This window comes from Thunnus albacares, chromosome 19 (assembly GCF_914725855.1).
Source record: "Thunnus albacares chromosome 19, fThuAlb1.1, whole genome shotgun sequence".
Taxonomy (NCBI): domain Eukaryota; kingdom Metazoa; phylum Chordata; class Actinopteri; order Scombriformes; family Scombridae; genus Thunnus; species Thunnus albacares.
This window is the reverse complement of record NC_058124.1, coordinates 18131605-18154939: the sequence shown is the minus strand read 5'-3', so window position 1 is coordinate 18154939 and position 23335 is coordinate 18131605. Positions and strand designations below refer to the sequence as shown.

Sequence of the window (23335 nt, the reverse complement as noted above, 5' to 3'; positions counted from 1 at the left end):
TTCAATTGCCCATTTCCCCAGGATGAGCTTTGCTGAATGCTCTCCCAGCACCTGTCCATGTGTCGATCAGTGTGACAACCAGCACATCCAGAGACATGAATGGGTTCAGTGTCTGGAGAGGTTCCGCGCTGAGGGCAAAGGCTGGGGCATACGCACCAAGGAGTCTCTCCGCTCTGGACAGTTTATCATCGAGTACCTGGGGGAAGTGGTCAGCGAACAGGAGTTCAGGTGAGACAATCTTGGTCATGTACTGCGCAAGAAAATCTTGTGTGGTAGCTCTGCCCTTATAAGTATGTGGATGTGAGAAGACTCTGCCTTTCTTTATCTACACGTGTAAACTAATGAAGTGCTGCCTTTTCTTTTAATCTTCCACTTCCTCTATATTACCATGTTTCAGGAGCCGTATGATGGAGCAGTACTTCTCCCACAGCGGCCACTACTGTCTGAACCTGGATAGCGGCATGGTGATTGACAGCTACAGAATGGGCAATGAGGCACGCTTCATAAACCACAGCTGTGAACCCAACTGTGAGATGCAGAAGTGGTGAGTGCCATAGCAGTTTTGAGCCAGTTCCCCCTCTTAATGTCCTTGCGGCACTTTTGGGTTCTCACCAAAGTCCAGCTTTGGCTAAGCTTATTCAGGACAGAGTCTGAGAGGTTGCCACAACTTATCAGATAATCAAGCCAGCCTTGGCACAAACTACACTTGTTTGACTGTGATGACAAAGAAGGTGCACCGCTTTGATTCACACACGATAAGACTAGGCGCAGGATAACAGATTTGATGAAAGCCTGATGAAGAGCCAATAGGGTCGAAACGTTGCCTTTCAGTCCAGTGAAGCTCTCCATATTCCCATTAGGAGTACCAGATGAGTAGGATTTACCACATCGCAATAATTAGGAACTGTCCGGTACATCATCAGTCACATAGAATAACTTGGAGGCAGACACATTGCTGAACAAGTGAAGCTGAGAGTGTTAGATTTTTGGGAGAGGAGAGTGGGAGATACTGATCGTAAAATGTTTAATAATTTTTGTTTCTTAATGGCAGCTGCTTCTATCACTCGGTTAACGAACTGGAAAATAGACAAGCCTATATAGTTTCCCAAATGGCTTAAATTGCTGTTTTTGTGTCTGATGATTTGGTTGAGATAGGGAATATGTTATTTGCTTTGTAATAGGCAAACTGAGTATGATGAAAGTATTAGAAAGGCCAGAAAGATGTTGAGCATAGAAATAATTATTTTGGTACGGTATGATTGAAATAGAGACAAGGCCAGCCAAACCACAAAAACTCTTTTAGTAATTCCATTCATGACATTTCACATGCAATCAGAGAACAGCTTCAATCTTGTAGCTGTGTGTGTATTTTCATGCATGTAAATGTCAGATTGTTTGTCAGTTTTAGGTTCACTTATTAAGACAGAAATTCTCAATTATATCCTTCTTTTTTTGGGTGGGGTGGGGAGGGATTTTTTCATTTATTCATTACAGTTATACAGTGAAGATACTGTAGCTAACAGTGCGGACAAGAGGTAACAGTATATGTTAATTGCTAGTTCGCTGCCCTAGTTTGGGTGTCTTACACGATACCTTTAAAAGGGACACGTGTAGCAGGTGCACTTCATTGTAAACGAGAATGCTCTGCCACTAAACCCCTGGTTGTGTGGTGGTAATCTGATGAGATCAACTCAGTCACTCTCTGCCAGTGTTCAGAGACCTAAATGGCTTAAAGGCCTTGCACCACGCCAAAACAATTCACCGGTTTCCTGGGGGATTGTTCTCACAGCATGGTTAAATCCACTGCAACCGGAGACCTGTACTGAGCAAGCCTCCCTTGTGCCTGACTTTTCCAAGTGAAATCTACTTGATTTGCGGTGGTTCGCCTGAATATGGTGAATGTGCAAAATGTGTCATCGCAGTTTAACGCTCAAAAGGATTTGATTTTGGACGGCTAATGACCTCAGAGAGACGACTATGAAATTGTAGCCTCTGCCCTCCAGCATAGACCGGCTCATAATCTAGGGCACTGGTCGGTGTGTGTGTGTGTGTGTGTGTGTGTGTGTGTGTGTGTGTGTAATGTAGAGTGGCTGGGCTGAAATAAAAGACTCCGCAAGGATGGAGGATTTTCAGCACAAAGCCTGACGAGTCATCCATCTTGTCACAGAAGAGAGATTACATGCAACCGGGCCTTAGATACAGCTGTAGTGCCTGAAGACAATGCGCTGAACCAGCTTTTTTACCCCTATAGAAGGAATAAATTATCAAGAGGCTGGCAAATAGAATAGTGCGCTTTATTCTTAGAAGAAAGGCGAAAAGCTGGAGCACTGCTTCGTTTGGAGAGGAGAAAAATAGGGATTACTACGTGTTGAGTGGTTGCCAAATCGAGTAAATGAAAACCAAGACAGCCCTTTTCTCTTTTTGTCCCGATTTTAAAATGTCTTAATTTAATTGTCACTCTGATAGGGATAGTTAAACAATATGTTTAAAATCAAGACAGGAACTTGACTTTAAACTTGACTTCATCGCTCACTTACCCCATTACCCCTTTTATACAAAGCTCCTAATAGTTTTGTTTCCCACGCTCTGGCCCATGGACGAACAACGTAGAGTATGATGTGCTTCCCTTGGGTTGTTGTCAAAATCTCTCATTGGAGACCAGAAAGCTTCACCTAAAAATTACGTCATCTGACATGATCCATTATTTATTTATTTATTTTTCTGATGTGAATTTATAACATTATTTCAAGCGTTCTGGAGCTTTTCACATATTAAGACCAAGGAATGTATTTGGAAGTAACTTTATTTTGATCCCCAATCAATACATTTTACCAGAATATGATATTATTTTGAACTACTACTTTTCAACATAGACTGTAAGATCCAGTAACCTGACTGGTTATGCGCTCATGCCAGAAAGGGAAAATATCTTTCTAAACAATCTTTCCTTTAACCTCCACTTGGCATATTTACAGTAGCTAATTCCAACAGTTGTTTATTTAAAAAAATGTCCTCGTGCTTTATGATTAAAATGATTAAAATTCATCATGTGGATGCTGCACTCACTCATTTCTCTGTGACTTCCCTCCTTTAGGTCGGTGAACGGCGTATACAGAATCGGTCTCTTTGCTCTCAAGGAAATCACCAGCGGTACTGAGCTCACCTATGACTACAACTTCCATTCCTTCAACACAGAGGAGCAGGTGAAGCACCATCTCTGAAAACACACCCACACACATGACTGTCATAGTAGCTACATCTATTTTTACAAAACCGTGACCTTTTTCTCACCTACTACAAATCATTGCTATTTTTGCACTTTATTTATCTGTTGCCCTACAGCAAGTTTGTAAGTGTGGCTCAGAGAGCTGCCGGGGCATCATCGGAGGGAAGAGCCAGCGTATTAATGGCCTGCCTGGGAAGACGGGAGGGACTCGGCGACTGGGTCGACTCAAGGAGAAGCGGAAGTCCAAACACCAGCTCAAAAAACGAGTGAGTGATGAATGTACATAGAAATACTCAGAAACTTGTTCAGTTGTCGTTAAGACACTTTAAGTGAAAACTACAGCCCATTGTTATCTGCCTCAGTTATTACCTGGTTGATAAAAGATTTGTCCAGCACTGTCTTGTTAAATATCAGGTGCAGTGTCTATGTAGGGCATGAATGTTTCTGTGTCTCAAAGGAACTCTTAGTGGGCCACTAGGCATCTAAAAAAGCATCTCTGAAAACCTTGAAGGGTATACTGTTGAATTGGGGCTGAATGGTATGACCTAAAACGAATATTATGGTATATTTTGAATATTGACTTTCAGCAATATACAAGTAAGAAGCTTTCAAATAAGTTGTCAAATTCTGATTGAACTTGTTGTTAGATACTTGTTAAATAGATGAGTAGTGTTTAACATTGAACTTTAATCTGACTTCCTTTATCTTCAGGAGGAAGAGTCGAGTGACAGCAACAAGTTTTACCCTCATCTCATGAAGCCCATGTCCAACAGAGAGAGGTACAAACACACACACACACACACACACACACACACACACACAAAACCAACATGTAAGAGAAGCAGAACTCTTCTCAGAGCGATAGATAGAGGATGTTTGATCTGTTATATCTGATCAAGCTCAGTCTGTTGGTGCCTGTGTGCAGATTTCTACACAAAAGGCCGTTACTCAAATCCAGTGGGATGAAACGAATTACTTTTTCCCCCCATATTTTTCTGGCTGATGTCAGACTACATTTTTGCCAGCAGGTGCGAAGCAAAGATTTCCATACATACCTCAAGGGAATCTTATTTTGTTGCTTATTTGACATTTGAAATGAATGACTTCTAGACAAAAGCTCAGAAAAATGCCAGTTCCATAGTTTCCATAGTAGTATGCCGACATGTTAGTGCATGCTTAAACAGAGTTTTTTTGACTTACTGGTGAAATATTACAGCATATGAACAACTTTTTGAATATATTTCAGTTTTACCAAATAAATCCAACGCATGCGGTCTTTGATCTCAGTCTCAGTACTTCCTTTACAGAATGGTTTAATGGTAACCAAGACTCCCCCATTTAAAAGAAGAACTTCCATCAGAGAGCAAAGCACATCTGACATATAAAAGTGTGAGGTGTGAGTGTTGATAATGGATACGCGCTGTCTTTACACACAGATGTACAGACGTTAACTCTCTCCTGTCTTCTCTCCTTCAATCATCAGGAACTTTGTGCTCAAGCACCGAGTGTTTCTCCTGAGGAACTGGGAGAAGATGAGGGAGAAGCAGGAGTTGCTCAAAAGGGAGGGTGAGAGAGAGAGGGACGCCAGCAGCCTGTCCATATACACCCGCTGGGGAGGAGTCATCCGTGACGACGGCAACATCAAGTCAGGTGTGTGTGCGGGAGTTTAATAATGCGAAGAGAAAGTGATTGTAAATTTTTACAAAGCAAGAAAACCTGAGCGCAAAGACAGTTGTGAGGGAACTGTAGATTTTCCTGTTGAATGTGAAAGAACTGGACATATAACTTAACTGTAAATGATCAGAAATGAAATAAAATTGAGTAAAAATCTATCTGGTAATAAATAATATCCACTCCCCGTTTCCAGATGTGTTCCTGACGCAGTTCTCAGCCCTGCAGACGTCGCGGTCGGTGCGAACAAGGAGGCTCGCTGCTGCTGAGGAAAACACAGAAGTCACACGCACTGCTCGCCTGGCGCACATCTTCAAGGAGATTTGTGACATGATCACCAGCTACAAGGGTTAGTTTTCTATGTGAAGAAATAAAGTATGCGCCTTTGTCTCTGTGTGTTTAGTCACCCAAAGAAATTCACAGCTGTGTCTGTTTGCTCTTATGCCCTCTATGGAGTTTCACATTTGTTTCATATCCTTTACTCGATCCCTGGCATGCACACACACACACACAAACTCAACACATATGGCGTCCAGAGCAACAGGCAGTTTTTTTTTCTCTTACTTTGAAACAAGTGGTGATTATTACAATCAGGTGCCAGATAGGGAAAGTAGATTTTTTTGACTTTACATCTAAATGTAATGGAAAGACTGCTTCAGGAGGTGTCTAAACTTACATGAACACGGTTAAAATGTAAATATTGATGTAAAAAAATGCGCATAAGCAACATACAGAATGCTGCATTATTGACCTTGGAAGGCCCAAGCACAAGGTCCACTGACTGTACACTCAGAATCATGGCTTTCACAGTTTTTAATCACAGTACTGTTGCATATTGATTTATATGAGCCATATTTGAATATTAGTCACTGTTTGGGTTATTGCTCTAAAAATACATGTTTCTGAACATGTAACCTTGAAGATTCAAGATTCAAGATATAGTTTATTGTCATTTTCTTGTGTACTTGCATACACAAAAAACGAGCAGTGCAACAACAACAACAGAGAGGATAAAGATATACTGTATATCTAAAAATTCCCCTTAATATGATAAAAACATATAAATCCCAAGAGAAAAACAACAAAAAAGAAAGAGCAGTTCACAGCACAGTGCATTAACATGCATTTAGAGAGAAAAGTACATGTCTCGATGTAGACAGCTCTTGCATGTCAATTAATGACCAGCACCTACTAGATGTTCTACTATTCTATTTTATATCCTCATTAGTGTGACCTCTAGTCTGACCTGAGGTCTTATCAGGCTTCTAAAACACATCTGTCAGTGCCTCTACACACAGATCTAATATTCACTGAAGGATCAAGCTCCATGATTGAAAAATAATGACACAAGTTTTTTTTTTTTTTTTTTTTTTTTTACCTTACCTCAGATTCAGCTGGCCAGACACTTGCTGCTCCACTGGTGAACCTCCCGTCGCGGAAGAGGTAAGAGAGTAGACCTGCATATCGCCTAGATCATTCATAATGTTTTAATGTTTTCAAGACAGCAGTGTTGCTATGTTATCTGGCCTGTCAGTGTACAGCACCCACATATTGTAACTATTTTATCTTTGCACCACACATTTCAGCCGTGACAGAGCGTGCTTTGATTCTCATCCATTGTTGATGGTTATCACACATGGTGTCAAAACAATTACAGCTCATTTACCGGAATGGGACTAATACAATGGGCTGTTCTAAAAATGTATAGACTCACAGGCTGAAAAACACCAAATGTTTTCAATTTTTGTTGATTTTGCTGTTTGAATGTTTATAAGTTCTGATAAACCAGATTTCCAGAGACTGATGTGGTTGCTTTTTTTGCGTTGCAATCAGGAACAGCCAGTACTATGAGAAGGTGTCCGACCCTCTGGACCTGAGCACCATTGAGAAGCAAATCCTCACCGGCCACTACAAGACTGTTGAAGCGTTTGACACTGACATGTTGAAAGTATTCCGCAATGCTGAGGTAGGCAGGTGTCCCATCAAGTGTTCCCATTATTTCTCCCTTTTCTATGTGACAGTGAAAACTGCAGCAGAAGCAGCTGTTAAACGAACAGCAGTGTACTTGTGCCTTTTACATCCATAATTTCATAGTTTTATTGGTTGAGCAGCGCATGAAAACCAGAAAAGCTGAGTATAAAAGGATGACATTCATGAGGATGATTAGTCACCAAACTAGTAGTACTTTAGTCACTTTAGCCACCAAAGCTGAACAGTTTAAAGCCCTTTGTGACCATAAAGTTACAGGAACTATGGAAGCAGAGGATCTAAACTCAGGACTTAAACTAGGAACTGAAAGTCCCCTTCGTGCATTACTCTTTGTGTTTCTACCTCATCTGAGGAACCATGAAGATGAGGCAAATTAGACCCATGACAGGCAACACTTTAAGTCCTACTTTTTAGCATTTATAAACAGTATACAAACATTTAATAAATGGTTTATAACACACTATAATCTGGTTGTTCACAGATATAAGCATAAAGCATTTATAAATGTTGGTATAATGCTCATAAATGTTAAATAGGGGACATAAAATAAAGTGTTACCCGATGACGGATTAAAAAATGTTAGTGGTGATGGAAAACAGCTCACTTTGTTCTCTCGTCGCCGCTCCCTCTCCCTCATTCTTTTTCTAGCTCTCTCCACTGCTGCTCCCTCTCGCTCTCTCTTTGCTCTCAGCTCGTTTACAATCACTCTCTTTTGAAAACATGTTTAATGTTAATAGACGACAACAAACGTCCACCTCTCGACCTCATAGTGATACAAGCTGTACTCAGTGCTTTCTTGTTTTATGAATGAAGCAGTACACTAAGTTGTAGTTGCCAGGGTATCTGTGTGTGACCAGTCAGCAACATTCAGCCCTGCATGGTCCCAGAGTAGGAACTCATTTGTACAACTGGAACTACCCTGAAGGACTGAAATGTAGTCCCTGGTTTCTCCGGTTGAGATGCAGGGGAAGTTCCCCTTGGTCCCTTGTGAAATTTCCTGTGGTTGACACCTCATAGCTGGTGATAAAGGGTAAACTCACTGCCACTTGAGAGCCACACCTAATTCTGAATGAATTTGTACCAACATCATTATACTAGTCAAGTGGATCATCATCCGTTATTTGAAAATATTTAGTTGCAAACTAGTTGTTAAATCAGTGTCATAGATCCGTTCATTTTGTCAACAATAATCAGAAACACTAGAATTAAGGCTGAGGCTGCCGCAGCATCCAGTCTTCATCGTTTAAAACCGTTGATCACAAGAACACTTGTTACTGTGGGGCTCCACCACATTATTCCTCCCACTCAGTCGGTGCTTTTCTTTCTTCCGCTCTCAACCACAAACACCTCCCAAATGGGATATAACTTCATGACTGCTGATCCCCTGCACACGCGTTGCAGGCCCTTTTGATTTACATCTGTATAGCTTAGCAGTTTAAACAAGTGCCACTTGAAGGCTCTCAGAGGAGCTTACTCTTCCAGTCAGAAGTTTGAAGTGGACATCTAAATTAGATTCACCCTTAGGTCCCAAGGCCCTTTTTGGCTGACTGACAAAAGGGGAATGTGCTTTATTGTTGAATTGAGAGCCGTGGGGGGTAGCCTTGTCGGTAATATTTTGGCAGCTAAAAACACTGTTTGGAATGTATCTTTCTGTGTAATTGTGATTGTAATTGTAATTGTACTTTAAGATGATTTCCTATGAATTTATTTATGTTTTTATTTTCCTACCAGAAATATTACGGCAGGAAGTCATCGGTAGGCAGGGACGTGTGTCGGCTGCGGAAAGCCTACTACAGCGCCCGTAACGAGGCCGCTGTCCAGATCGACGAGATTGTGGGCGAGACCGCCAGCGAGGCCGACAGCTCGGATTCGCTGGAGCGGGACCACGGCCACCACTACGGAGGACCGGGGTCCCATGACAAGGACGACGACGTCATCCGTTGCATCTGTGGAATGTACAAGGACGAAGGCCTGATGATCCAGTGTGAAAAGTGCATGGTAAGAAGCAAAGACGCAAAGGCATGTTACTAAAAATGTTAATGGTGATAAAATCTGTACTTTAATTAGCAAAGAAAGAGAAATGTATTTTCCATTTTATCATATATTTTTTGTCTTACTGGCTGATAGGTTACACCAGTTTTAGTGAGAGCATTTCTCACCTAACTAAGGAGTACTTTGTCAAGGATATTTTCCGAAGGAGGGTGCACAGTCAGTCCTTTGTGTATATTATTTATTTTTAGACCAAGAAAACAAGGAGGGTTACAAATATTGATGGAGCTCAAGTTCAGAAAATACCACAGTTGTGAATTAAAACCTTGTGCAGAGGAGATTGATACAAATGTGAGGCGTTCACATCACTCTTATTTTTTAAGAGTGAATCAATGTCAATACCAGCTGGGGTTGTAATTGATTGGACAATCTGTTTTTTTGCTTACATGTGATTAAACATGTGTTTTTCTGTCTTTCTAGGTTTGGCAGCACTTTGACTGCATGCGGCTGGAGACTGAGGCGGAGCACTACCTGTGTGAGCAGTGTGACCCTCGGCCCGTGGACAGGGTACGTCTATTCCCTCGAAACAGCCATGAAAGCCGGAGTGTAATGTTGTATCCAAAACAGTTACTCTTCTTAGACCACTTGAGTTAATGTCACCTTTCAGGGCCTAATAATTTGCCACCAGCCTCCTCCACCTAGCCTTACATATATGTGCTGTTGTTGTTGCTACAGGAAGTTCCCATGATACCCCAACCCAGCTACGCCCAGGCCGGTTCTGTCTACTACATCTGCCTCCTTAGAGATGACCTGCTGCTACACCAAGGTACAGAAACACTAGAAACCAGCAGTCATGTGTTTTTGAAACTGTTTAGTTAAGGCAGTTTAAGTGGACTATATTATTTTAAAGGGTAGACTTTGTCAGCTCCTTGTTGACAGCATGTCACTCAAACATAAAGTTTTATGTAAAAACAACAGGAAAGTGTATTATCCAGGTAAGTCTAGCAAAACTAAGTTTGCTATGCAATCAATCATGCCTTTAAACATTTTGACTTGTCAAATCATGACTCTCTGTAAAGATTCAGACAAAGAACTGTTACAGCCTGTCAAATGAGTTATATATGACGCGGTCAATTTCTCGTAAAATTGTACCATTGTAGACAAGTAACCTGTCAGTCTGTGTGCAGGTGACTGTGTGTATCTGATGAGAGACAGCAGACGCACACCCGAGGGCCAGCCTGTCAGACAGTCTTACCGTCTCTTGTCTCACATCAACCGAGACAAACTGGACATCTTCCGAATTGAAAAACTCTGGAAGAATGAAAAGTAAGTCAATCGGTTGCAGCTTTGTGAACAACTAGCATGATTTACATATAAATAATATGCATATAATGTGTAATAAAACTTGTGATTATTGATGTGCTCATAAGTTTGTGTCACATTGTGTTATATTCTGGCCTTTTCTGTGTATCTATTCAAACTCTGAAGGGGTGAGCGGTTTGCCTTTGGCCACCACTACTTCCGTCCTCATGAGACGCACCATTCTCCATCACGGCGGTTCTACCAGAACGAGTTATTCCGCATGCCGCTCTACGAGATCATCCCCCTGGAGGCAGTGGTGGGAACCTGCTGTGTCCTCGATCTCTACACTTACTGCAAGGGTGAGGGGACACATGCTGATGTGGATGTGTGATTAGAGGATGACGGTTTGAATCAGTTAGTGAATCCTCTCAAAAACGACTGCTGAGGCTCACCGGCTAACTGTAGAAAATCCAGATGTGTTTATATACAAATGTATATATGCATTTACAACTTGAACATTTTCTGAAGACAAATTATGGCATTTCTTGACTAATACAAAGTAAATGTCCTCCTACAGGACGGCCTAAAGGTGTGAAAGAGCAGGATGTGTACATCTGCGATTACCGCTTGGACAAGTCGGCTCACCTGTTCTACAAGATCCATCGTAACCGCTACCCAGTCTGCACCAAGCCATATGCCTTCAACCACTTCCCCAAGCGGCTGGCACCCAAGAGAGACTTCTCGGTGAGTGATGGATGTCCTGACAGGGTGGGGCTGCAGCGCCAGGATCTACCACTACCTACTGATTTATAAACACTTAAAGATATTTTAAGAGTGGATGTAATATTACAGCACAGGGCACATTTTGCTTCGACATCTTGGCTCTCAGTGTTTAGGCTTCTTCCAGCACCAAGCTAACCAGAAACAAATGAGACAAAACCACACCTGCTTGTTGTTTCTGATGCAAACCACATAGTTAGAACTTGCAGTAAACCATCAAAATACCTGTTTTGTAATTTGGTCGCTCGTGTTAGCACGTTAACAGCTTTATATTTGGTTTGGATACTTAAGCACAATATAAATTGTAACGCTCACAGACTTGAGGAGGAGGAGCAGGTCACTGATTGTCCATTTGCAAACCCTAACCATCTGAAGCCTAACTTGAATACATCAAAGCATGCTAAGTTTTTTCTAAATGCTCTTTGACACAATTCTGATGATGACATTTTTGCAGCCTCACTACGTTCCCGACAACTACAAGAGGAACGGCGGCCGCTCGGCCTGGAAGAGCGAACGACCCAAAGGAGCTGAAGGCTGCGAGGACGACGGCTCTTCCTGCGACCGGGGCGACGACTTCCCGCCGGAGGCCGAAGACAGGAGAGGAGTGGAGGACGAGATGGACATGGCTCCGGAGGATCCCGAACTCCTATCAGGCAAGCCCCGACAAGAGGAACGGGAAGGGGAGGGAGACAAGGACGAAGACGAAGAGGAGGAGGAAGAGGACGGACAGGAGGTTGAGGAGCGCAAGGAGCTGGAGGAGAGTTCCGCAGAGAGGATAGGAGAGATGCTTGAACTCCCGTCCTCCTCGGCCTCCTCGCCGCTACACCCACCGGTGCTGGGCAGGAGGGAGGCCCAGAGGGAACGGCTCAACAAGATTCTGTTGGATCTGCTGCACAGAACACCCAACAAGAATGGTGAGGGACCAAGCACGAAGCAGGGGGGTAGGTCAACAGATGAATAAGGGTTAAAGCTTCAGATCGCTTGCTGTGACGCATCATTTAAACATATTGGATAACATTTTTTTGTACCTTTTCTGAATGGCAAGAAACTGTCCATTAGACGGAGTTGGGGATGAAGAGGAAGCACTATCTGCACTTCAGATTTTGCTATTATTCATATTTTTGTCATACTGTTTTTTTTTTTTTTAAGCAATTTTCTTAACAGATGGGAACCTCGTTTTTTTTTTTTTTTTTTTCATCCGCTGTTTTTCCATACTTTGTCCAAACTGCAATGAAGTCCCTTCCTCCCATGCAGTGTTTCAGTCTGTTGTTTCATTGCTTCAATCTGCTGGCAAATCTAGAATCAACTTTTAACAATAACTCTCCGTGGCTCTGGTGATATTCTGTATTTTTCTTATTGTCAACAAATTCCATGAAAAAAAAACAACAACAATTAATTGATTCTACCATCACGCACCGTCTGGGTATCCAAAGCTTGATATAGCTTATTTCTCTGTGCCATAAAAATGATTAAAAACACCTCATGTTCCTTCATCATCATGATAGTTAAATTTGAATCAACCCCACATACTCCATCCTTCTGTCAGAATAACTCACTTGAGAACCAAATGTGTATTAATCCGCTGCTGAAAATAGTCCCCAAACAAAGGCACTACAGTGTCCAGTTGTTCTAGGAAATTACTGAGCCTTTTTTAAAAATGAAACTGTAGATGCGGTAGCTGTTTTTAAAGATTTACATGTTTAAGAGCAACAAATGGTCAGAGTATATAAAGACTAAAAGCATTGTTGGTCTTAAACTCCTTCTGCAGCTGCTTCACAGTAAAAGCCATCCAAAGGCACCATCATGCCTTGTTGTCAAGCGTGAAGCAGCTGCAGGAAGCACGGAGGAAGAGTTAAAGCATTGCAGTGGAACAGATTAAGAAACAATAGGCTTTTATTTGTAGATGATTATTAGGAACAGGAAGAAAAGGAGTGTAACAAAACTTGGAATGACAAGGACTCTAGACCGCCCCGGCCAAAATGACATCTGAACACCTGAGCACGCCTGTCAAAAGTCTGATAGGCGCTTTCAAAAAGTCACAAGACGTTTTTGGACGCAGCTCCCCAGGCTTACAGTTCGAAAGAAGTTTGCCAACTCTATCAGACTTTTTTTTTTTTTTTTTTTTGAGCACTTTGAAGATTAAAGCATCAGTAGCAGAAGAAACACCTTTGCCTACCTTTACCTTTGCTGCTTCTTTGATATGAGACCTCACCTGTCAGCTATTTCTGTCTAAGCTCCTAAGCGCTCCCCCTCTTTCTGTGTTCTTCCAACAGCCATAGATGTCACTTATCTCCTGGAGGAGGGCGCTGGGCGGAGGCTACGGCGACGGACGCTCGGATTCGGTGATTTTGTTGGCAGGAAATAAACCTTGCTACGTGCCTGGCAAGCACACCGCCTTTAACTTTTGTGAGCAAGCGGGCAGAAAATGAAGAGACAGCAAGAAAGGGAAAATGAGCATTGTTGGCTATCCAACCATTAAGGACCACAATGCATCCCTGGGGGCCTCTTCCAGCTTACCTCTTCCAAGACTGTCATCTCAACTCTGAGAGGATGGAGGGGGTTCGGAAGCGCTGACTTCATGGCAATTTCAGCTTTTTAAGAGTTCTCAAGGAGCACGAAGCGGGTGCCGACCCCAGACTTCTTGCTTATTTAAGTAGTGTGATGCAAAACCTTTTTTTTTTTTTTTGTTTGTTTTTTTTTTGTTTGTTTTTTTGGAAAAATGAACATAGGAGAAATAACCCATGCACTTAAATGCATTGAACATTACAGACATGGGTAGATGAATTCCACTAGCAAGCATCAGAAACAAGTGGTACTGAATAGGGACAGATTGAGAGAGGGATGGCTAGTCAGTTTCAGTCAGTGGGGGGGGGGGATGAGATTGCTGGAGAATTGTTCCCCCTAGTGGGACCTAGCTGCAATGACAAGATGTAACAAATAAAGACAAGATCTGCGCCGGGACCGATGGGGAGGGGGGGGGATGATCAGATGATATAGGAGAAATGTAAGTTGAGCAGTGTGTGTGCTCAGATGCTGCTCATGAGAAAGAAAGGGTGGTGAACTGCACTTTTGGTACCATGGATATTGTGAAGCTCTGTGTAATGTATCTATAATGAAAAACACACTAACACTCTCACAGTATTGGATGATGCAGTCTGAAAAAAAAAAAAAAAAAAAAGCGAGTTAAAAAGTCTATTATCTTTTTCCTGTTATACTGTAGTAACTCATTTAGGAAGAGAAGAGGCCAGGGGTGTGTTTGTTTTTAGAGGAAAGGGAGGGGAGGGAAGATTGAGTGTGCGCTTTTTTGTCAGTCAAAGTGTCTTGTTGAGGTTTTAATTTTTAATTTTTTTTTTTTTTTTTCGTGAGGCAGTCAGCTTCGCCCCTCTTTTTTGAAGTAACATGATTCACCAGCTTAACTAAATCAGGCGGGCGGGGGGACACCGGCTTTAACTGTAACGCCTTACACAGCCGTGCTCTCCGACTGCCTTGCGTGAGTGTGTGCGTGCGTACACACTTACCGTGTGTGTCTGTACCAGATTTCTTGAAGATATACCTTTTTAAAAAAAAAACGGAAAAAAAAAATTAAGGGCTCGATGGCAATTAACAGTTTTAAGAAACTATGGAAAACAATACTTAACATGAAATGTATCGTGATGGTCATATTTTCTTATATTCTGTGAGACGGGTGGGGCGGTGTATACTGTATATTGGGAGGGGAAGGGACTTAAGATTTTTTCTTTTTGTCTTTCGACTATGTTCCTGGTTGCCATGGAGAATGTTTTAAAAGAAATTGTGATATTTGATGAGATTTCTTCTTCTTCTTCTTTTTTTTTTTTTTTCCCCCCCAAATGCCTCTGCTAAAAAGGGACAGCCTGCAATGTCCCAATGCGGTAAAAACTGACAGAGAAGTGACGAGAATGAGACACTGATAGAGGGAGAGTGAGGGAACGGGAAAGCTGTACAGTGCCAAGTTATGTATATATACACACTTTACATTGAGGAGTGTCTCCAAAAGCAATATCGAAAATGGATTTTGTTTATTATTGTACTGTACAGGACTCAGCCCTAAATGTATTATGATTATTATAATAATAATAATATTATAATTTCTTCTGTTTGTATTACTATAATGAAGACACTTAAGCTCGGAGGAAAATGATTTTTTTAAATGTCCAGAAAATCCCACCATAACTGTCCTGAAGACATGATAACTTGTTGAGTTTTGTTGCCTATAAATGAAATTCATCTATGTACTGCATGAGCGAGAAGAATGTCAAACGGACACAGAAGGCATTGGGACATGACGGTGACTCAGCAACAACACCTTTGTCACTGAATATTGTTAATAATATTACTTTTAAGGAGAAACGTACTCCTTGTTTTTTGCTGCAAAGTGTTGAACACTAAAAAAACAAACCAACATAAAAATGTTATGATATTTTTAAAATGGTGACAGAAACAAAAGTAAAGCTGTCAGCCCAGTATCATGTTATTATTATTATTATTTTTTTTTTCTTTTAAAATAGGAAATGGTTCCGTTTTGTGATAGCGGTCATTGTATGATGCTTGTACTTGTATTTGTGTGTTTTGTGTGATTCGTTTAGTTATTTTTAGACAATCACAAAATAAGATGCAAGCATTGTAAATGGCAGACTGGCGGACATTTTGTGATGTGTACAGTTTGTCAAAAAAACTTCTTCCACTCGTTAAAAGTTTGTAATTATGATTCTTAAGTCATGGAAAAAAATGCTGTTGGTTTTTACTTTTTTGTTTTATATTTGTTTTTTTGTTTGTTTGTTTTTTTAATAAAAAGCACTACATTATTGTGAATACACTTCATGTCGTTATGCTTTGAATACTCTTTAGATAGTTCACACAAATACAAAACACTGTAGCAACATGTCCAGCTCTGATTTTATTCAAATCCTAAAACTATGATCTATGAAATGTTTAAGATATCTATAGTGATATAAAATAAAAGCAAGCGTAAAATCCACACATTAAGAGGGTGGATTATAGAGGATATTTGCCATTGTTTGCTTGATAACTTACTCAAACAAATAATTGATCTTTTTGAAATATAGAAAATAACTTTCTGTGGATTGGGTTAATTTGTTTCAGCACTAGAGTTTCTCAGAAATAACCAGACAATCAGACTAAATTACTACTGTTTTCACTTCTAGCACATTTTGAATCAGAGATACTGTAAATAAATAGCTTTAAAAACATCGTAGGTTTATTTTATAATGTGCAATGGTTCAGCTGATAGAGCTTGAAAGGAGAGTTTAAAGTTAGAAGTTAAATTCCTTCATTTTTTATATTGCAGTCTGGTAATTGCTGCTATATTTACTAAAACTGCAGTGCTGTAGTGTAGAAATGGAAGCCTGTAAAATAAAAATGTGCTTTATTTTACAGGTGGTACAGACAATATATAATATAAGAATGGATTTTCACACCAGAGTCAAAAATTAATATAAATGTAAGTTCTTGCTTCAAGTGAGCCGCAACATCCTCAGACTGAACGGAGCAATTTATGGCAACTAACGGTCAAATGACAAGTCTCGCGATATCACAGAACTGTTATATTTAGGAGTTTATTTATTTAATTATGTGAGGAGTTTCAGTCTCAGCACTTCTACCATCGCACTAACTACTCACATTTTTGTCGACAAATATTTACTAATGCTTATCTTAAACCCTAAACAAGACAAGTTATGAAGAATTTGCAAGTCTCGCGTTGGTTGGACTCAGGGTTTCCATAGCAACGCCAGTGACAACCAGTACTTCATTTTGGCTATAGCTACAGCAACGCAGCGGCGTTACCTGACTTCTGATGGGTTATATTTACCTTTAAGACACAACAATGTCCAGAAAGAAACACGCAAAGGACAAGACAGAGAAGACGAGTGCTGGGGTCGAGGAAGGAGCCTCGAAAAATGCAGGTTGGAAGACCAGTTATTGACCATCATCATGTCAGAAACTAGCGGTTCACTGTTAGCTGACACTGAGGAGTCAAGTGTTTAACATAATCTGTAAATAAAGTAGAGCTACAGTATGGTGAGTATAAAGTAAACGTATGTAAGTATAAAGCCTTAATAGACGATTTAATATATAAAGCCTTAACAACCCATACAGTGTTAAAAAAAATATGCCTTATTACAAAATAGTAACGTACAAAGTATTTTAATGCTTTAACGTCAATTACTCAATGCACACCGAGCAGTTTATTCTGCATCATATTTTATAGCCTAAGCTCATATGTAGGCTATAGCATGTACAATATGAATCTGCAAAGTAACTACAAACAATGTCTGTCAATTAAAAACAGTGGATTAAAAAAAAAACGATGTTTCACCTTGAAATGTATTAATGCTAGTGTAGAAATATAAAATAGCATGCAATGGAAATACTCAAGTAAAGTACAATTACCTTAAAATATATATTTAAATACGATTTTACTTAAGCTACAGTAAATGTACATAATTACTTTCTACCACTAAAATCCAAGTAATGTGATTCCATTTTAATAGGTTTGAATGTGCAGCTTTTGAAATTTGTCATAGTTTTTTCCATTATCAAAACAAAGTCAGGTTCATAACACTATTGCATGTCTCTTTCTTCATCGTGGGATGTCATGAGTTCAAATTGTGTACATTTTATTTAGATGTCTGTCTGCAGGATAACAACTTAGGAGTAGGGCTGGGCGATAAGGACAAAATCAAATATCACAATATTTTTAACCAAATACCTCAATATCAATATTGCGAGCCAGATAGCATACGGAAGTGGGCCACTTCAGGCAATAATGCAGCACTGCTGGCCTTCTTCTGGCCCGGACAAAATAGATGTGAGCCTTAAATGGCCCACATGTAAAACAGCAAATATGGCCCAAATATCCCAAATCAAATGTGGGTCTTTTTTGGTAAAGATGCAGTGCTCCCAGGTATATGTATTTTGGGTGTGGGCCAGTTCTGGTTTATCTGGTTCGTTCTTGGTTGACATACAGCATTGCTATGGTTTGCTTGTGGCCCAGATCTGGGAAACCACACGGTATGTAGGCCAGATGAAAGTGCTGAAAATGTCGGGTGTGAACCGGATCTGGGCCACAGTAATTTTGCTATCTAGGGACAATATTGTAGGGTGCTTTCATAAAATATTTACGCAATGAGATTTATGATAAATAATCATCAGTAATGTGAATATAATGACTAATTGTGTAAAGGCAAATAATAGAGCAGCTAGAACAGTCTGGGAAGTTCAGAAAATTACATCACTTTACTGAAACCAGGAAAAGACAACACTTAACTGCTATATCACCGTATTACAATATCCAAAATCTAAGACGATATCTAGTCTCATATCATGATATTGATATAATATTGATATATTGCCCAGCTCTACTTAGGAGTCCATTTTAATGACGCATTTACTCTTTAGCTTTACCCACATTATATCCACTTGGGAAATATGGAAATTCTTGATTTTAGCATTTTAAAAATGTTAGTAGACATCAAAGAACGATGCTCAATCACTGGCTATTTCGTCACAACTGTGATTTGGTAACTTTTTTAGCTTCAGCCAAACTGCTTAAGTAGTTGGGTACTAAATATCTGGCCTCTCTGTTGTTCTACAGGACCGACTCCAAATGAAATGCCTGCTCAAACCTTTGGTAAGAAACATTATCAAGGCTGTTGTTCTCTATTTGGTCTTCTGTGACAGTCGATGTTTGTGTGGTAAAAGCTATTATATAAACCCAATATCCTACAGATGAATATCAGTGCTCAGGCAATGTGGAGATTGACTTTCCTGGGCTTTGTGCTCTTCTGGATATGAAGGACATCCCAGCTGTCAGCACCAAGCAACCAGACTCCTCCAATGCCGAAGCTGAAGGAGAGAACACAGGTAAACAAGAGCTCCTCATCATCTCAACAGCATTGAAAGAGACACAGACAGACAGATCATTGAATGCTTGTTGCATATTTTTCACCTTTGGTTTTTCAGTGACAGTTAATTGGACACTACTGGCTGTTAACTGGAGAGTTTGTTCACCAGTAGAGCTGATAAGTCCAAAACTGACATACGTGGATTTAAATTAATGCTGGTATTTTTGCTGTATAAGAAATCTGAATGCACACTAATTGTCAGTTTTATCATCTCATTGTACTTTCAGAGGACAGCCAGTCCCAGATAAAAGCAGCACTTTCTTGGCCTAAGCCATGCCTCCAGGTGGAGCTGGAGAATGAAGACCCCTTCAACACCACGAGCATGAAGGTTTCTGGTGAGAACAAAACACAACACAGACAACACAACACAAATTTAAAGTTCTCACTGTTTACTTTCTCATTTGGCTTTCCGAGCATTCTGCATCAGTAATCATGTCATTCAGGATTTCTGTGCTGAAATGATATAAATGTCATGCTGTGTATCATGTCAGGGATTAAGTGACACGTATTGTCGTTGGAACTTAACAGTATCTTTGTATGTTTTGGTAATTTGTCATCAATACACAGGATGGAAAGTAGAGGAGCAGATTACTCGTGTGCTGAACAAGATGCTTCCTTCCTTGAGCAAACTGCAGAGCCTTCAGTAAGTAATGAGCTGCTGGAGAGAGGTGTCCTCTTGTTACAGAGTGCAGGGTGCATCTGTCACTGTTTTGTTTGTTTGCGTCGCAGGTTTTGGCAGGCCGGACTGACGGATCGAATGTTAATCTCCCTCATGAACACGATATCGTTGTGCTCCAACCTGAGGTGAGCGGATCCTCCCGTCAGTCACGCTGCAAATCCACTCGGATTCGCAGTAAATGAATCTGAGCAAAAGGATGGGAAGCTAAATTTGAGTCTAAAAATGTCATAAAGTTGCAGAGAGAGGTATACCACAGCATGTCACTGCGGGGTCACTGATGCATCCACTCTTCTGTGTTTGTGGCAGGGTTGTGACATTAGAGGGGAACCCTCTTCCAGAGCAGAGCTACCACCTTCTCTTGTCTGAAGAAAGCGTGTGAGTCACATCTCAAATAAAGCACAATACTCCGACACACACACACACACATACATATAGATGCACAAACATGCCAGATTCATTTTGGGTGTTTCTTTGGTCAAGCCTCACTCACTTGTCCCTGCGAAATAACCGGATAGGAGATGAGGGCGCACATCTGATCGGGTCCGCTCTCTCAACAACCAGATCTGCTAACAAGAACCTCTGCTCACTCAACCTAGCGTTCAACTGTATTGGCGATGCAGGCGCTGCACATATCGCACAGGTATAATCTAATCTACTATATGTTCCCCCTATATGTTACCTTCATGACAGCTAATGTCTTTTCTCCTTCCTGTTTTGTGTTTCAGGGCCTGCGGTTGAATCGTGCGTTGCTCTTTCTCTCACTGTCCAACAATCAGATTGGAGACTCAGGGGCTGCTCATCTGGCTGCGGTATCCATTTACATTTAAAGACTCTAACCTGGGGGATAATGCGTCTAAATCAGTGGTTAAGTTGTTTTAAATTATGTAATGTAATGTGATAAGCCTCCAACCCTTCAACGTGTCCATTAACAGATACTTGGCGAGTTTGCTCTAACTCATGAGGAAGTTGTGGAGAGGAGGAAGCTGCTTCTGGAGAGGATGCAGTCTGTAAGTGTGGCAATGTCTAATTTTAACACTTGAAAATGAATCCAGGCTATAAACACCGTTCTCACTCTGTTCTTTAGTCATCTCTGGGGATTGATGCTGATCAATCTTTTGCTGACCAACTGCCTTCTGACCTCTCAGTGCCCAGCTGCACTTCACAGAGCAAAGGGGAGAACAAAAGTACTTCCAAAAAAAGAGTAAGATGCTAAAAATCAGTGAAACGGACAGGAAAAGTGAATGTTAAAATATGAATGTGCCATAAATAGTCTAAAAAGTAATCTTGGTTTCTGTTAAATTACAGGAACCAGCCAAAAAAGACGAGAAACCGCTCGCCAGCAAAGAGAACCCAAAGTCTAACAAGAAATGTAATTGCTCCTGTTACTGATACACACTTGTTCTATTATCCTGTGACAGCAGATGTCTTCACTTTTTCATTTGTTGTCTCATCAAATGTCTTCTAGCCACTGATCTAAAGGTGCCTCAAAGTAAAGGTAGCAAGACGGGGGGAAAACAAAAACAAATATCTACACAGGAGGTACCAGAAACATGCTCTCTCAATCTGTGCACCACATTTATATAAACACACACAGTATTTTTCATTTAATAATTTAGTCTTTTTACTATTTTTTATATTATACTTTGTTTTGCAGCAGGATACATCAAGCACTGCCCTGAATGAGGTTTGTTTTTTGTAATTGTCTTTTAAGACAATATGTTGTTTTCGATGATGAATATGATTCCAACGTACAGCAGGCTGTCATGCACTTGTTTACCTCTCTCTTTCTCCACCAGCAGCTAGAGTCGGTGGAGATAGTGAACCCCCTGCTGGACCAGTCTGTGCAGCACAGGGACGGACAGATCATTCTGCCTGGAAACACAACGCTCACCTCCCTCAACCTGTCGGGTCAGTAACTGTGGAGTATTTAGAAAACTGAAATCCCAAAACATTTCATATCATCATAGGTATTTCAAACACAACCACAGTTAAGTTTGATGGCAGGAATATTTTCAACTGTTTAATGGTGAACATCAGTTTCTTCAGAGTTAATGTGCAAAGGTTTCCTCAGATGGAGTTGCATTTAGGTGAACTTATATTACTTTTTTTAACATATAATGCCATCTTTCATTTTTAATCTCTGTGTTTTGGTTCAATTATATTGCTCTTTTTTTAATATGCTTTTAGAGAAGTGTTATATATATTTAATAATTTTACCCTTTTTATTGTAAATTATTCAGAGAAGAGATACACAAGAGGTTTATGATTTACAGGTCACATTAGGTTAATTTGATTTCTCCAGGCAAGCGGATGGCTAATTAGCAGCTACTCCTTCAGGGCTCTGCACAAATTAAATTATGAACCCTATTAAGGACATTCACAAAGCCAAAGTTTTTTTTTAAGGAAATCTGTAGTGATGCTGTGTGTTTATTTGTGTAGGAAACAGAATAACGGAGCAGTCGCTGCCCCTGTTCCTGTCGTCACTGCAGATGCAGGCTGAGGGTGGAGGTCTGCTGCGTCTCTGTCTGCAGGTGGGTTTCGTGTACAGTGGACTGTTTAATAGTTCTTCCACTGGAGGAAAATATTGAAGTTTGTATATTATGAAGATGCTCTGTATGATTATTTCTGATTTCTCTCTCTCAGAGAAACCTCTTCCCTCCAGAGTGTGAGTCCTATGTGATGATAAATGAACTGATGGAACTCAGAGATCCACTCAACGAAAACACTTCTGAACAGAGAGAAGAGGAGGGACAGGGGGCGTAGTGCTGGGAGAACATTCACTTTTACAGACTGTATACTAACTGACACTATACTTTATATTTTTACAGTTATTTAATAATTTTAAAAAAAAGTGCTTTCTTCAGTTGTTGTGTCTTTGTGAGACTTGACATGAAGAAATTAAACTGACATTACTAACAGAGATTTTCCACCACAAACCTGTTTGTGAAAAGTTTTCTGATTCTTTATTTCCTTTGCAATACCATGACAGAAAATACAATTAAGAAATAAATAATTCACTCTAATTTTACTTAAGTAAAATTATAGATAAAATTAAAAAATAAAAATGTGCACAAATATCAAACATAAAAGCAGTCATAATTTCAGTGTGTCCTTTGTGGTCAAACTACTCCACCAGTCAGGAGCTTGTGTGTTTTGTACATCAAACTGCAAACTAGCCAAGAAAAAAAGAAGCTACAGATGAAGTTCATTAAATGTGGAGTAAAATAACATTTATGTGTAGTACTGGAATAAATGTCCATACCTTTTAAAAGATCAGCACTTTAACAACTACTGTGCATAAACTATTACGAGCATGCAGTTTGTTTTTTATTTGGTGTTAATGAGTTTTGTTAACCTGACAGTGTAGCCATTATTCTGTAAATAGACAATTGTAAACATCAACTCAAGGTCCATTTATAATTAAATCGTAGATTGTAGAATTCCCTCTTGAAGAACATAATGGTAAAGTTTAATATAACTGAATTTACAATTGTAAACAGAGTGTATTAGAGTTATTCTGTGTAACACTTAAGTGCTTTACCAGGGAGCCTTTCTGGGGCTCCTGGGTTCCAGGGTTCATTTTTGTCATAATTTAAGTATTTAAAAATATTTCGTGACAAAATGGGATGTGGGGTTGTCACGGCAAAGTCAGGGAGTGTTTTAATGTAACTTTGCACTTCCCTTAAGACTTTTCTATAAGTTTTTTCCCCTCTTTTTCATAAAGTATTAAACATTTAATTACCACGGTGCGTATTT

At 40.2% G+C, this 23335-nt stretch overlaps 2 protein-coding genes across 8 annotated transcripts in view; both read left to right on the top strand.

The window, feature by feature from the left end:
• Positions 1-15791, top strand: part of ash1l (ash1 (absent, small, or homeotic)-like (Drosophila)) — a 32376-nt gene extending 16585 nt beyond the window's left edge. For 2 of the 3 annotated variants that reach the window (XM_044334919.1, XM_044334920.1), the window contains exons 11-27: positions 22-228; positions 398-544; positions 3095-3203; positions 3343-3492; positions 3938-4005; positions 4710-4876; positions 5094-5246; positions 6286-6340; positions 6731-6863; positions 8618-8884; positions 9356-9442; positions 9611-9701; positions 10063-10201; positions 10364-10536; positions 10755-10921; positions 11412-11898; positions 13231-15791. In XM_044334919.1, the coding sequence (XP_044190854.1) occupies positions 22-228; positions 398-544; positions 3095-3203; positions 3343-3492; positions 3938-4005; positions 4710-4876; positions 5094-5246; positions 6286-6340; positions 6731-6863; positions 8618-8884; positions 9356-9442; positions 9611-9701; positions 10063-10201; positions 10364-10536; positions 10755-10921; positions 11412-11898; positions 13231-13322 (2692 nt within the window). In that variant the 3' untranslated portion in view covers positions 13323-15791. The remainder of the gene's footprint in view (positions 1-21; positions 229-397; positions 545-3094; positions 3204-3342; positions 3493-3937; positions 4006-4709; positions 4877-5093; positions 5247-6285; positions 6341-6730; positions 6864-8617; positions 8885-9355; positions 9443-9610; positions 9702-10062; positions 10202-10363; positions 10537-10754; positions 10922-11411; positions 11899-13230) is intronic. The other variant, XM_044334921.1, reaches the window with a different exon arrangement.
• An 804-nt stretch (positions 15792-16595) lies between these two features.
• On the top strand, positions 16596-22784 carry lrrc71 (leucine rich repeat containing 71). 5 transcript variants are annotated; one of them, XM_044334797.1, is made up of 17 exons: positions 16596-16899; positions 18591-18626; positions 18725-18859; positions 19128-19235; positions 19468-19543; positions 19630-19704; positions 19886-19954; positions 20060-20219; positions 20305-20388; positions 20512-20586; positions 20664-20780; positions 20885-20948; positions 21045-21118; positions 21237-21263; positions 21379-21487; positions 22019-22110; positions 22223-22784. In XM_044334797.1, exons 1-17 carry the CDS (start codon positions 16821-16823, stop codon positions 22340-22342), a joined length of 1500 nt encoding a protein of 499 aa, XP_044190732.1. In that variant the 5' UTR covers positions 16596-16820; the 3' UTR covers positions 22343-22784. The 5 variants fall into 5 exon arrangements, with proteins under 5 accessions (XP_044190732.1, XP_044190731.1, XP_044190730.1 ...); XM_044334796.1 differs by having other exon boundaries at positions 21376-21487; XM_044334795.1 differs by having other exon boundaries at positions 16597-16899; positions 21234-21263.
• Positions 22785-23335: the final 551 nt, after the last annotated feature.

Bases quoted from the DNA above. Each gene is read 5' to 3' on its own strand.
- lrrc71 (XM_044334794.1), top strand. From the start codon at position 16,821: ATGTCCAGAAAGAAACACGCAAAGGACAAGACAGAGAAGACGAGTGCT. The intron at 18,860-19,127 runs GTAAACAAGAGC...TTGTACTTTCAG, and splicing joins AGCTGAAGGAGAGAACACAG to AGGACAGCCAGTCCCAGATA. The intron at 20,587-20,663 runs GTAAGTGTGGCA...TCTGTTCTTTAG, and splicing joins TTCTGGAGAGGATGCAGTCT to TCATCTCTGGGGATTGATGC.